At 35.0% G+C, this 14,498-nt stretch overlaps 2 protein-coding genes across 3 annotated transcripts; one reads left to right on the plus strand and one right to left on the minus strand.

Annotated features, from left to right (window-relative positions):
• Positions 1 to 645: 645 nt before the first annotated feature.
• Positions 646 to 4,851, plus strand: LOC145608646 (uncharacterized). Its single transcript, XM_081664254.1, has 8 exons — positions 646 to 982; positions 1,623 to 2,038; positions 2,145 to 2,217; positions 2,305 to 2,385; positions 2,468 to 2,531; positions 2,823 to 2,910; positions 3,009 to 3,093; positions 4,621 to 4,851. The coding sequence occupies exons 1-8, from the start codon at positions 887 to 889 to the stop codon at positions 4,657 to 4,659; spliced, it is 942 nt and encodes a 313-aa protein (XP_081520380.1). The 5' UTR covers positions 646 to 886; the 3' UTR covers positions 4,660 to 4,851.
• A 1,191-nt stretch (positions 4,852 to 6,042) lies between these two features.
• On the minus strand, positions 6,043 to 11,965 carry LOC145608156 (putative disease resistance protein RGA1). 2 transcript variants are annotated; one of them, XM_081663767.1, is made up of 4 exons: positions 8,640 to 11,965; positions 8,321 to 8,519; positions 7,201 to 7,279; positions 6,043 to 6,751 (listed from the first exon to the last, which is right to left on the minus strand). In XM_081663767.1, exons 1-2 carry the CDS (start codon positions 11,824 to 11,826, stop codon positions 8,422 to 8,424), a joined length of 3,285 nt encoding a protein of 1,094 aa, XP_081519893.1. In that variant the 5' UTR covers positions 11,827 to 11,965; the 3' UTR covers positions 6,043 to 6,751; positions 7,201 to 7,279; positions 8,321 to 8,421. The 2 variants fall into 2 exon arrangements, with proteins under 2 accessions (XP_081519893.1, XP_081519894.1); XM_081663768.1 differs by having other exon boundaries at positions 8,321 to 8,555; positions 8,640 to 11,964.
• Positions 11,966 to 14,498: the final 2,533 nt, after the last annotated feature.

A 14,498-nucleotide genomic window follows, 5' to 3' on the forward strand; every position in this document is an offset into this window, starting at 1 on the left:
TATATCCCTCCTCCATTGATTTCACCATTGAAAATGAACTTTCCCCTATTTGTGAACTTTCAACCTCTATTTAGAAGTTGACAACTTGCCAATTTCTTCGTTTTCTCTGGTTATCAGGGTAAATGTTAAAATTTCATAAATACCCCTAATTTATCAAATTGCCCTAGGATAAACTATCCAAATTTCTCACGGATATAAACTTGGATTTTCTCTAATCATTAAAAAAAAACTACCCTATAAAGCCCTGTTCACTTCATCTTAAAAAAAAAAAATTCAGTAAAAATAATTTCTATTCAGTAAAAAAAAAATTTAAGTTCAGCAAAAATAAGTCCAGTTCAGTAGAAATAAGTAACTTTAAATTAGTAAAAATAAGTTCAATTCAGTAAATATCTGCAAAAACAAATTCAATTCAACAAAAATAAGTTCAGCTTAGTAAAAATAAATTCAGTTGAGTAGAAATAGTTTCAGTTCAATAAAAATCAGTAACCTTAAAAAAGAAATGTAACAAAAAATCAGTAAAAATAATTTCAATGCAGCAAAAAATAATTTAAATTTAATAAAATAATTTATATGCATAAAAAAAATAAAAATAAAAAGGTGAAGTGAGGGCCTAAATTTCTTCCCATATTCCCACCACCGACTCATTTAAACACATCTATCACAAGGATTCACAACAAATCTACTGCCTCTTGCGGTGGTGCATCCGTCTTTTCCGTCTTCTATTTATTCACTGCCTTTTATATTTCTCTTGGAATTTTTTGTCTTTTTTTTTTTCCGTCGAATTTCGAATTTAGGGTTAGGGTTTGATGATCGAATTCTGAGAAAACTTCGATTTTTCTTGAAGATCATCAAACCTTTTATTATTATTAATTCAATTCAATCAATAATGTATGCATTGAAGGAAAAAGTGAGTGAGAAATTATCTCGTCTTTTGGCTGATTCTCCGTCTCCACCATCTCCTCAATTGCAAGAATCTCCAAAGGTACTTTGATTTTGGGCTTTTTATTTGAATTTTTTAAGCTTATTTAAGCTTCAATTTAAGCTTATTTGATGAGATCTACACAATGTAGGGTTCGTGATGCTAGATTTTGTTTGTTAATCATGATTTTAATTTAAAAAGAGGAATTTTTATTGTTAAATTTGTGATGTTTCAGCTGATATTGCTTGTAATTATGGTTCTTAATCGGCGATTTTCAATGTGATGAAGATTCAAATTAGTCCAAGCTGAAATTTTTGCGATCATAGGAAATTCTGAATTTTATTTAACCTGAATTGCGTTTGTTTTTTGCATAGTTTGTAAAGATTTGCAACTTTAATTTGTAATGTGCACTTAACTATAAGCTATAAAGCAATTGGGTTCTGGTACATGTTGAATTATACTGGAATTCGAGCAATATAATGTTACGATGATTGTCAAAGCTAGAATTCGGAATGCTGGAGTAGTGGAGTGTGTATGATCCTTCTCTTGCAATTAAGCTAAGGTTGCGTCTCGCGTCTTGACTAGTCCTTTTGCTAGAGTACTTGATTGATTAGGATCCAAACCTCCAACCCTGGCTCAAGTAGTAGTAGTAATAGTGTAATTTTCATCCTAATGCTGAATGTAAGATATGTGGAGTGTGCAGGTCAATTCATACTCTATGGGAGCAAAAACTTTGTCATCGTTCTTTACCTACATTCATCCGTCAGCTGCCAAACAAAAGACTCAGGGTGAATTGATGTCTTTGCAATCATCTCCCACAAGATGGAAAAGTAACAGTTTTTCTCGGCGAATTCAAAACATGGAAAATCAGGCAGAACTCATTCCACAAGATGAATGTAGAGAATCAACTATCTCTCATAATGAGCATGAGAGCCCTGTTTCTACTATAAGTAGTTGTGTGCCAGAATTCTTTGAGGATGCAATTGAGCCTCCGAGCCCTTGGAAGCTGATGCCTAATTTGACAGACGATTCTTCATATGTTGATGTGGGGTTATATGAGTTTCTTGAGGCATCCCTTCCTAACATCGTGAAGGGTTGTCAATGGGTATTGCTATACAGGTAACTGCTTTTTCTACTGCTTCCCTTAATGTTCTTCATCAACTGCTTCAATGCTTTTCACTAATTTTATCATAGTTTCTTTTGGCTTCTTTCAACTGAAGGGCAGTACTTTAAAACATGGTACATCTCTACGTACTCTTATACGGAAAAGTGCTGATCTTCCAGGTCCTGGCTTATTGGTAAGGATGACTTGTAAATTGGTCATGGAGATACATTTTATCACTTTGTTGGATAATGACTGATGGAAACTGCTGTTCATCTTCCAGATTGTTGGAGATAGAAAGGGGGCTGTATTTGGTGGGCTCCTTGATTGTCCTCTTAAGCCATGCCCTAAGAGGAAATATCAAGTGCGTTGATCTCAGCAATGTTTACTTCTTTTTCTCTGTGATTTACTTTTTGAATTATCACTCTAATGTTAAAATTTGACAGGGAACAAACCACTCATTTGTTTTTACCACTAAATTCGGTGAACCAAGGCTGTTTAGAGCAACAGGTAAAGCTTATTTTTCTTGACTTTGTGTAAGCTGTTAGGTTAAATGTGTTTGTAAATATCAACGAGAAAATGGTCAATGTACTTTCAGTAATGGACTGTAAGGTTGGGGTTAAGGGTGTATACATGTCTCCACAAGGGCAGAAAAGCTTATGTCATGAAGCTTTACTGTCATTTGCTATGTGTAAATGTAAACATCACTTGTCTACCTTTACATGCCATTTTGCCAATACTTAAAGCTGTAAAAGCTTCTCAGCAGTGAATGCTTATGACATGTCTTTCATTTTATTATAGGTGCCAACCGATACTTCTATTTGTGCTTGAATGACTTCTTAGCATTTGGTGGGGGAGGCAACTTTGCTTTGTCATTGGATGAAGATTTGTAAGTCCTTTTTTTTTTCCCAGTAATTTAAGAGAATGACTCGTATACTATTTTTTAAGGCTAATTATACTTACATATTTGTTTATTTTGTTTATCAGATTGGCTGGAAGTAGTGGGCCATGCCAGACTTTTGGGAACACATGCTTAGCTCATGATCCAGAGTTTGAATTGAAAAATGTTGAGGTACTTTTCTTTTCCTTATCTTTGAGATATCAGCTGTCACTAAATTTGTTTACTTTTTTGCGTCATGTTTTGGGTAACCGACTGTCAGAGTCCACCATAATAGCTGTTCCCCAGTTAATTTTTGGGGTGAAAGTTTCTGCAGTTTGTATAACTTATTTACTTACTGAAATTCTGAAGTCTGAGCTATTGAGTATTTTCACTTAAGAAAACCCCATAAGCTGTATATTTGTTGCCATTTATTGGTCATATTGAAGTTCGAATCATCAGTTCAAGACACATCTTAAAGCTACATAAAGCTGTTAGAATTTTAGTTGTACATTGTATATATTCTGTGTAGTCAGTACTCTAATAGTCTAAAATAGAAACTGGCTAGTTGTGAAGAACAGGAAAACGTGTGGGAGCAGATCTATTATTTTAAGCTCTGTTAGCTCTGTTGCTGCAGGACTGTAACTTATTGAGGGCATTTGTTGAGATATTTTATGCATGAACAGATATTGCAAACATAGTCAGATTAGATGTTATTATGCTGGTGTTAGAAATTGGCTGATAAATAGAATAATGCAAATCTGCCAGGGATCATACCTGCTTTGAATGAGCTCATACAAGCAGCTTATATTGATTTACTCTTGCATTTTCCTACCCTCCCCTCTTCTTCTCTGAGTACGCTTTAAATTATCAGTTAATATACTTGCTGTGGACTATTTTGGAGAGTGTAGTAAAATGTTTATTTATTTATTAATTTTTTTTAAAATTAAAAGGAAGAGAGAAGATTTTGGTGTGTGCCACCTTATTATCAAGAGCTTGAAGGTTTTATTTAATTAATTTTTTTAATTTTAATTTTTTGGGAACGAATTGGGAATTCCAGAGATTCAGGTTTAATAGTACAAAAACCAATATAAGGAGGAAGAAAAAGATTATACAATGCAAGTGTAATTTTGGGGATTGTTGCATTTTGAAGTTCTGGTTGTATTTTGCTCAGATTCTCTAGGTGGATTTTATAGCTTATCTTTACTTAGTCTTTGTTGTATCTTCTGATATATTTTGGCAGCAGGTAGGTTTTGGATTGGGATTTTGTGGGCTTGACTGCTTGAGTCACCTGAGTAGGAGGTTAAAGGATCAATTTAAGTCCCCTACATGATTTAGCTTGCGCTGGTTATTACCGGTCAGGATTCTAAGGAATTTTGAACTTAGTTCAATTTTGAGACATTAGAAGTTAAAACAACTGAATTTTTAATGCAGTACTAGACTACTAGCCAATGTTGATAACTACTACATCTTTTACTTCTGGTGTAGATTTAACATTAAAGATCTGCTTTTAGTTTTTACATCCAGATGACATGGATTGACAAGTTAACTATCATGTGCTAGATCAAGAATTAACTTTGTATTTTTTGCTTTAAAATACATGAGTGGAGGAGATCTTGGAATCGATTTCAGTTTGATTATAGACTTTATTTCAATCTCTTAAGTCTTAAAAGAAATCTTTGGGTTTTTTTGCTGAATTTGTTCTTTCTACCCTGTCTGCAGCTGTGGGGTTTCATCCATTCATCTCGATACCTTACTTGATATGCAACTGATGGAGAATTGGTGCAGTGGATATCTGTGTTAACTCAATTATTTGTTATCGAGGATCATCATCACATTTTATTGGTTATTTATACACACTTATTTATGTTTTTTTAAGGGTGTATATATTGTACAACAGTGTATGCTTCTATTACTTTCTATATATACCCAGGTTATTTTGGGGGGCAATAAGCCGATACGATAGTACTCCACTGATTAGAATGAAAGTCAATATACCTTCAAAATTCTCTCGAGATAAAAATTAAGCCTATTTATTTATCAAAAAATAGTTATTTGGATTATTTCATTCAGTTCCAGGGTTTCAAATAGACTAGTTTTGCAAGTTCTTGGGATTATTTCATTCAGTTTCAGGTTTAAAAATAGAACAGCTTTGATATTCAGGATGCGTGAAGGATCAATATAATTGAAATGATGTTGAAAGTAGAGAGAAGGAAAAAAAAAAAAAGCCAACAGATAGCATGTAAAGGTAACTCGATTTTTTTGTTTAGCAGAAGGTAACCCAATTTTTTTACAGTCTGGTCTTGTTACCATATGCTTAGTTGCCTCATCAATGAGCAAGTTAGCCTTAAGTTTTATTTGCCTCTTTATACGTGATAGTACTACACACTGATTTTTACCTGAATTGAACTGGTATTTTCTATACACACAAAAAATAAAACTTAATGCAGGGAATTCTATACACTATCAGTTTGTAAATACTAAATACAATGGAGGAGATGTGCTGAGCCTTTGGCCAGTCTATTCCTGAAAGATTTTGACATCTTTCCTTGAGGCGTGCCGATAAGTTGCAAACTTGAAGTTCCCTGATAGAGGTAAGTTTGGGCATCCAATTTGGCAGTGATTCTAGTTTTTGGCAGTATCGAATTTCAAGTGTTTGGAGGGTACCCAAGAAGTGTATTCAATTAGGCAATTCCTCTAATTGAGGGAGATCCCACAGCATCAAGTAGCAGAGGTTGCGATGAAGAGATTTCCGTCCATGCCATCTGCTCTCTATTCTGATAACCTCATGTTAGGATCTCTCCTAAACACATGCTTTGATTTCGATAGACCAAGTGATTGCAATTGTGTCAAACTCAAGCTTGTGCTGCTTAAAAAATCGAATGCAATTAATGTTTAATAAGTTGTAAATAACATTTAAAATAGTAAAAAAGTAATTATACATTACAAATCATGAATAATCTATACCCGGAGCTAATTGCCCAGATTATGAAACCTGTGAAATTGAAATGATAGTGAATAAAAAGCCGCAAAAAAATAAGACAATAGAATTGATTGAATTAAAATTTAAGAAATGAAGATACCAAGAGAAAATTAAAATGTAAGAAGAGAAAATATTTCAATTTGAAAATAAAAGAAAAGGAAGGTAGGAAATCTTTTCACATTTGCTGATTACGGAGTACATTTCAACTTACAGAACTGAGCACAAATACAATTACATTGCTGTCATGGAGATGGTGCTCCAAAAGAATGCCTCGAGGAAAAGTTTAAATATTTTTCTTTGCTTAACTACTTAAATACAAAGTACAACTAATACAAGAACATACAATTATGACAAATTGAAGTATACAAGCTGGACGACTCCATCATGTCAGAAATTACATAACAAATTACCAAAAAGAGCATTTTCTATACAAGTAGGAATTCAATGACACAAAACTTATGCAAGTGTTTGTCATGAACAAGATCATCCTAAGCTGCTTTACTTTCAAATTCAAAATGAAAAGATCCATACAAGATGAACAAATATCTAGTGTTTACATTGGCATTTGGCAAGAGAGTTGACATGGTTCCACCACGAGGAAGAGTAGCTCATCGTTCTGTCACTTATCACTGCCCATTCAAGGTTAAGTGTATTGAGTCTGGATACTTCTCATGACTCATGAGGATAATGGCCTGCATCCATGAGCACCATTAGGAGAAAGGAATTCCAGCAGTGCTCATTATTAGAGTAATGGCTTCACAATAGATCGATGTCAAAAAATACAAACAACTTGCGCTAGCTCAAAAGTTGGAGGAGCACCATATCAGTCATCAGGTTGAGTAGGCAACCTCTGCCAAGTTCAGGAATAATCTGCATGACAATTAGCAGACAAATTAATATACGAGTTCTGAGTTCAAGAGCCTGAAATAAACAGAATACGGAGTAACAATCACATAAAGAGGAAGAATTAAGTTATCACTCATAAATAAATTACAAGACAAAGAATAGCATGCCCAATATACGAAGTGTTGTGTTCAGTTGTTTATATTGTTGAGAACTTGGATTAATACAGTAAGTTAATCGCCATAAATTAAACAGATATATTATCTTGCCTTAACCTTCCACAGAAGGTCTATCTTAATTATTCTGCTCAAGTACATTTGCACCAACTCATACAGAATTTCTACACACTTGATAGAACCATCTGCAGGTAAGGTTCGCTTATCACTACTACTGTACTAGTCCCTTAAAATTGCATTTCTGTCTCGAGTTCTGTTCCAACTGCGCATAGATTTATACAGTGTAGTAGAAGTGCTCACCTGAATAGTATTCTGTTCATCCGAAACTTCATACATACTCCTTCTTGATGTATCCAAGGCAAATATTAAAAAAGCGATGCTGCAATAGTCATGCATTAAAGATATTGAGAAGTTGAAGAAATGTTGTTGATATACATATCAAAAACAGCTAGAGAAGCAAGAAACATTAAAATATATAATTTCAAGAGAATTAGATGACAGGAACTCCACTCAGTGGATTATCAGATCAGAGCATTGAATACTCCTAGCCAAGTGTTTATCATCAATCATCCGAATTCTTTACTGAAATTTAATCAGCCTTTAATTTTTGAACAAGAAGAATTACATCAAATCAGAAAAATATACTTCGTATAGGATTATAGGGAAGAAGGGGCACATCTAAATAAAAAAAAAGGGTCTAATCATGTATTAAGGGTTTGCACTTGTTTGCAGGAATGGTCATGTGTTTGGTAGTCCCTGAACATACTTTACACTTTCAATCGAATATATGGTCATTTATGGGCAACTATTAGAGTTGAAATCATTGGAACAAATGGATGAAATGTCACAAAACCTTTTGTTTATTATTATTATTTAGAAAGTTAAAATCATTGAACAATCAAGTAAGATAATATGAGGTAATAAAAACTCATTCAAATTTAAATAAATGTAAAGCTAAATTTTAAAGGAAAATTTAACGGGAATAATCCAACCTTTTGTCCGTTCTCCCATATTAATCCCACCTTTTGTTTATTCCTAATTAATCCAACCTTTTACCCCCTTTTCTCAAGTAAGATAATTAATTAGGAATAAACAAAAGGTGGGATTAATATGAGAGAACGGACAAAAGGTTGGATTATTCCCGTTAAATTTTCCAATTTTAAATAATCAAGCAAGATTAAAGAAATCCAATTGAGGTTTATAAAAATCACTTGACAATTTCAAAATTGTAATTCAAATTCAAAATATTTTTAAAATAGGGAAAAATTCAGGGTTATATTACACTTTGAAATTAAGTGGTTGAATGAAGATGCATACACGACATACATAGACTTGACTAAATTAAATAAATCCAGGGAGGAAGGTAGCAAAGCGTTGACCAAGTTAATTAAAAATGACAAAGGGGAAGAAATAGACGCACCAAAAAATTGAATGTGAGGGATGTGTTGAATATAGGGCCAGTCCTCTCCAGGTGGATCCTTTTGGCATCTTCTCTCCAGGCTTTCTGAACAGCCATAAAGGTTAAGTGTTGTGAGTGAAGTGAGTTTGGGCATCCACTTTGGGATTGCTTTCAGCTCTTCGCAATCGTGAATTTCTAGGGTTTGGAGGGCGGGCAAGAACTGCACCCAATTAGGAACATCCTCTTTATAGCCCAACTGTAGTTCCAGGGTATTAACACAATGAAAATACTCCGACGGCAGAGTTAATTAAAAATGACAACGGGGAAGAAATAGACGCACCATTAAATTGAATGTGAGGGATGTGTTGAATATAGGGCCAGTCCTCTCCAGGTGGATCCTTTTTGCATCTTCTCTTCAGGCTTTCTGAATTGCCCCTAAAGCGAAGTGTTGTGAGTGAAGTGAGTTTGGGCATCCACTTTGGGATTGCTTTCATTTCTCTGCAATTGCCAATTGTTAGGTTTTGGAGACCGGTCAAGAAGTGCATCCAATTGGGCATATCCACCTCCTCATTGACATCCGATAGAACCAGGGTATTAACACAATGAAAATACTCCGACGGCAGCGAATTTGGCCATAGTATGTTGTTTATCCGAAGACACTGTAATTTGGGATTTACAATCTCAAAACAGGATGTAGATGCGGAGGAGGATACTGGAGCAACTTCATCTCTTTTGTTATTCATTATTTGCAGCCCTTGGTTGAATTCCGCTAAAAACAGGTCTTCCAAACCGGGACATGACGGAAGACTTGTCAACTCCGGACAATCGTATATTCTCAATGTCTGCAATTTGGAAAAACATGGTAGTAATTGCTGTGATTGGAGGATGTTGTCTTTCACCCGGCCTACTACCCCTCTCTTCCATCCTTTCAACTTTGGCAGATATTCTAACCTAACTTCTTTAAGGGATGGAAAGAATGATAGTTCCTTGTCACTGCTACCCAACCCAGACATTGGCATCGTTGTATTGGAATTTGCCCATGAAGAATCATCTACTCCTATGTACTCCAGCTTTTCTAATCTAAAAAGTTTAATGGATTCCAGATGACACAAGTTTCCCAGGCATGGCAGGTACTCCAACTCCCCACAATCATAAAGCCCAAGACTAACGATATTTAGAACAAGGGTTAACCAACCTGGCATTTTTACACCATTGTAATCCTTCACAAATAAATGATTCAGATTAGAATGTGGCTGCAAATCTTCCATCAAACTTAACTCTTCATCCTTTCCTCCATCATCTATGAAATCAACCCTTAATTCATTGAGATGTTCTTTATTCCTCATGTATAATCCTTCTCTCTTATCACCATCTTCCTTAACAATATTCCTATCTCTTTTGGGCCACTTGATCATAATTTTAAGACTACCTTTGAGTTTATTAAGAGCCTTCAGGTCTTCCAGGCTGTCAAACCATTGTTCCCAATTTGAACTACTCCCTCCTCCACCCACCTTAAAATCACTTAGCCAATGAAGGCTACTCAACTTACTCATGCCCTTAGGCATATATGTAAGACTATCACATCCCCAAACATCCAAGAGCCTGAGGTTAACTAGTCTACTCAAGTCTTTTGGCAGCTCTCTCAAACTCCCACACACCTCTAACTTTAAGGTCTGCAAATAATAGAGTTTTGTAAATGACTTGGGAAGCTCTTGCATACTTTTATTACGTGAGAGATCTAAATACCTCAAATGCAACAAATCACCTATGCAGTCCGGCAAATTTTTGATTCCTAACGACCGCAAATCCAATGCCCTTAGGAACCTACAATTTGCTACTATTGCATCCACCGGAAACTGGGTATCTTTATTATCAATATAAGTATGAAGATAAGAACGAATACGAGACTTACCAAACAAAGAGTAATTGCCACGTTCCCTCATAGTCTCAAGTCTCTCACCGAATAGATGGCGAACTTTTTTGTCTAGGTTGCCTCCAATGGTATTTGTTGCACAAAAAATCTCCTTCCCCGAGACATCTAGAGCAATATCATGCATGAGATCATGTATCTTACATGAGTAGATCTCACCATTATGATCTTTCTCGATATCCTGGAAAAAGCATCTTCTCAACAAAATCGAAAAATACTCCTCACAAGCATCTTCTATACTCTGACCTTCATCCAGTGGAACAACATAGCCTTGTGCCATCCAAAGGCTTTTCAACTTCTCCGTGTTCATTTCATAATCCTTCGGAAACAGTGCGCAATAAGCGAAGCAACTCTTTAATGGAGCTTCAAGATGATGAAAGCTCAACTTCAATATGGACAGAATGCCATTGTCGCTCTGCCTAATGTTGGCTAATCCTTTCTCTTGAACAAACTTCCACTTGCCCCTGTCTTGACCATACAAGAAACTCCCTACCACTTTTATAGCAAGCGGAACTCCAGCACATTTGTCAACAATCTTTCGGCCAATCTTGACCAGCTCGTCAGGAGGATTTGATGTAAAAGCTGATTGTTGAAACAAGCTCCATGAATTTTCCTCGGATAAGCCTTGTAGCTTATGCACTTCACCACCTACAATTTCTGCAGTTGTATGTGAGCGTGTAGTCACCACAATCCAACTTCCCTTTAGACCTCCAGTAAAGTATTTTACCAATTCACGCCATTGAATTTGCTTCTCAGTCCATACATCATCTAAAACAAGCAAGTATCTCTGGCCTGCTAGTTTCTCTCGAAGTTGGTTTTGCGCCTGCTCCAAGGTGGAACCTTCGCGTTCAAGAATCTTGCAAAGCACTTGTTTTACGTCAAGCTCCTTTTGATCTTGATCAGCGACACAAGTCCAATTCGTCCACGAAAATGCACTTTGAACCCTTGGATCGTTGAACACAAGCTGAGCAAGAGCAGTTTTTCCCAACCCTCCAAGACCCACAACAGAAAGGAAGGACACGTCGTGTCGTTGATCATCAGAAGGAGGAAGCAACATTCCGACGATCTTCTCCAAGTCATCCCCTCTTCCAACGATATCGACTTGATTCACATAAGAACAGGTATCACGGCTTCTGGTCCTGATAGGCTGAGAATCATGCTTAAAGCTAAACTGCTTGTAGGTAGCAATAGCATCCAGTTTCTTCTTGATCTTCTTGACCCCGTCATTCATTCTGTAAGCCACGCTTAGAGGGTTGCTGGAAAGCGAAAAGAAGCTCCGAAATTTTTCAGAGACTCTACCATCAGCCTTCAAGAGTTTCTTCTGCTGCGCAAGAGTGACAAACTCATCGAACAGATCATCAGCTTCGTAGACAGCATCCATAATCTTGTCGATTTGAACCTTGTCTTGGCTGTTGAGGAGCTCCTGGTTGATTTCAGCAGCATCTCTGAGCAAAGACTTGAGATATTCGACAGTGCCTTGGAGGTCATCAAGTTGGGATTTGTATCCAAAGATTGAGCGGATATCATTAAGTTGCGGACATTGCAGTGCTGTTAAAAGAGTTTGAACAGCAGAGAGAGCTAAACCTGCACCTTCCATTGTTTGGTGAAGGAGGCAACAAGAGTATGTAATTATTGGAGAGAGAATGAATTGAATGAGGACTTGAGGAGCTACCTACTTTGTTTTAAAGAAAATAGGATATTTCCTATTTTCTTATCCATATCCACAAATTGTGTGGTTGATATTTCCAATTTTCTGGCTCCACTTACTAATCCATACACGAGAAATAAGTTAATAATGTAGAAAGAAATGTAGAATAGACAACTTTTGAAATTATTCATGGAGTTTGCCTGGCCTACTCAATTCATAACGTATTTTCATAGAATTTGCTTTGATCTTTCTTGATGTTTACCTTGTCATTTACTGAATTCTTGATTGCTTTTATGTGTTTGGCTTCTAACTTTGCTAGTGGATTCTTCCTATTCATGTACAACTTAGGCCAATCAATTTGCTTTTATGTGTCAACCAGCAGATAGTTAGTGTCCAACGAATGTACATACAATAATTTGCACCAAAAATTGTGATAAAACCTTTAATAAAGTAGGTAGAGATGTAGAATAGTCATAAATTATTTCCCTCCAATTTGTTTCTATCTTTCTTGACATTTCCCTCTTCATCATTAATTGAGTAACAACGAGACTGAGATAAATGCAGAATTGTGTGAATTTTCCATGATGAAGGTCCATTTATGTAGTAAAGTGAATAAAACATGTCTAAATCAATATTGAAAACCATCCTAAATTCATGTCTTTGTGGGATTGAAGCTCACTATTTCAATTTTGCACCTTTAGGAACTGTCAACTAAATGAAGAATGATTGACTTAAGATGTTAGTTTGGATTTTTTGACTTTTACCACCAAAAAAAATCAAAAAAATGTTTTTTACCACCAAAACTTGTAAAACTTTTATTTTACCACCAAATAAAAAATTAAAAGTTGTTTTTTACCACATGTCGTCAAATACCTAACGGAATTTTTTAAATTCTTCGATTTTCGTGTCAAACACATGCTCTTTAGGGGTTTTGGGGGGCACTTTGGGCTTATGGCACCAATTTGAGGTCAGAATTGACAAATAATGATCGGAAATGTCTCGTTTTGCGTGTTTAAAAAAACCTCGATTTGCGTGAACATGCAAAACGAGGCATTTCCGATCATTTTTTGTCAATTTTGACCTCAAATTGGATCTATAGGGCCAAAGTGCCCCCCTAAACCCATGAAAAACATATTTTGCGCACGAATTTCGAAGGAAATTTTTTTAAGCCGTTAGATTTAACGGTTTTCTTGCCGTTTGGTGGTAAAAAACAATTTTTAGAAATTTTTTTGGTGGTAAAATAAAAGTTTTAGAAGTATTGGTGGTAAAAAACAATTTTTTGATTTTTTTTGGTGGTAAAAGTCAAAATTTCCTTAGTTTTATCAGCAGTTTCAATACTTTTATCATAGTTCGAAAAATATAATCAGTAGTCATACTACATTATACAAGTTGGGATTTGTATTCAACGATTGAGCGGATATTAACGAGTTCCTGACATTGATTGTTGAAAGCGATTAAGTGATAATATACAATGTAAAGATGATGCTGTATTGTAAAAAGCTAGAAGGGTGTATATGTTTTGCTATCTTTGTAAAAAGCTAGTTGTTGGTAGCCCCCATGACAGGAAAATAATTTAGAAAAATTCCCAACATAATTATTGTAATGTAATCATGTAGTTTGTGAGAACAAATTTCAGATGGTTGGATTCAACCAAAAAAAAAAAAAAAAATTGTCGTGAAACACTGAAGATCATTATTCATAACGCGTATTTGTAGACTTTTAGTCAACTGTACTGTCTTCGAAAAAAAATCTCGTGTAACACTAATTGCTTTATGTGCTTGGCTTCAAACTTTGGATTCTTCATGTGTAGCTTGAGCCAATCAATTATTATATCAACTATTCTTGGTTTTTACTGTATTTACTTTCCATTGTAACTACAAAGTATGGATTATACAATTAAGTATTCTCTTAGCTTTGTCCGATTGCAATTAAACCCTTAAATCTAAATTTCTTAATCAACATTTTTTCCAAGACCAAATAAGTTCAATTGCTAACCTGATTAGTAAAAACTTTAAGGCCATGTAATGTATGTTATTTTTTCTGGAACTTGCTTCTATCTTTCTTGATATTTCCCTCGTCATTCAATAAGTCATAAGCATAACATTATACACCAAAAAACGAGTGGTAATATACACAAGATTTAAGGATTAATCACCTGTTTTCATAGTTGAAATTTTATTATATACTTGTATATAGGAATAGACAAAACTATGGTAATTCTAAAGTTTCAATGATTTTGATTCAAAAATAGCTCTGCTCCTTGGCAGCTAAAATGATAAAATAAAGGAATTTAGAAGTTTGCCTTTCTTTTCATACAAATTAATTGTGCAAAATTGGTCAGTATGTTGAAATCAAATGAAAAAGTAGCATAGAGATTGAAATAAATGCAAATTTGTGTGAATTTTTCCATGCTGAAGGTCCATTTATAATGTGTTTTGTACTGTGTAGTAGAATAATTATAGTGAGGTAAGTAAACATGACTAAATCAATATACTAAACTTTGATTAACAAATTAATGACATTAAAGCTTACTTTGTTCTGGTAATACCTTCAATAGGTTTAATCTGTAATCTATTCATCTTGCAGGACACTTTCTTTTGACAAATTTATTGCTTGAAAGA

The sequence above is a fragment of the Chenopodium album genome, chromosome 23 (genome assembly GCF_948465745.1).
Source record: "Chenopodium album chromosome 23, dcCheAlbu1.1, whole genome shotgun sequence".
Lineage (NCBI taxonomy): Eukaryota > Viridiplantae > Streptophyta > Magnoliopsida > Caryophyllales > Amaranthaceae > Chenopodium > Chenopodium album.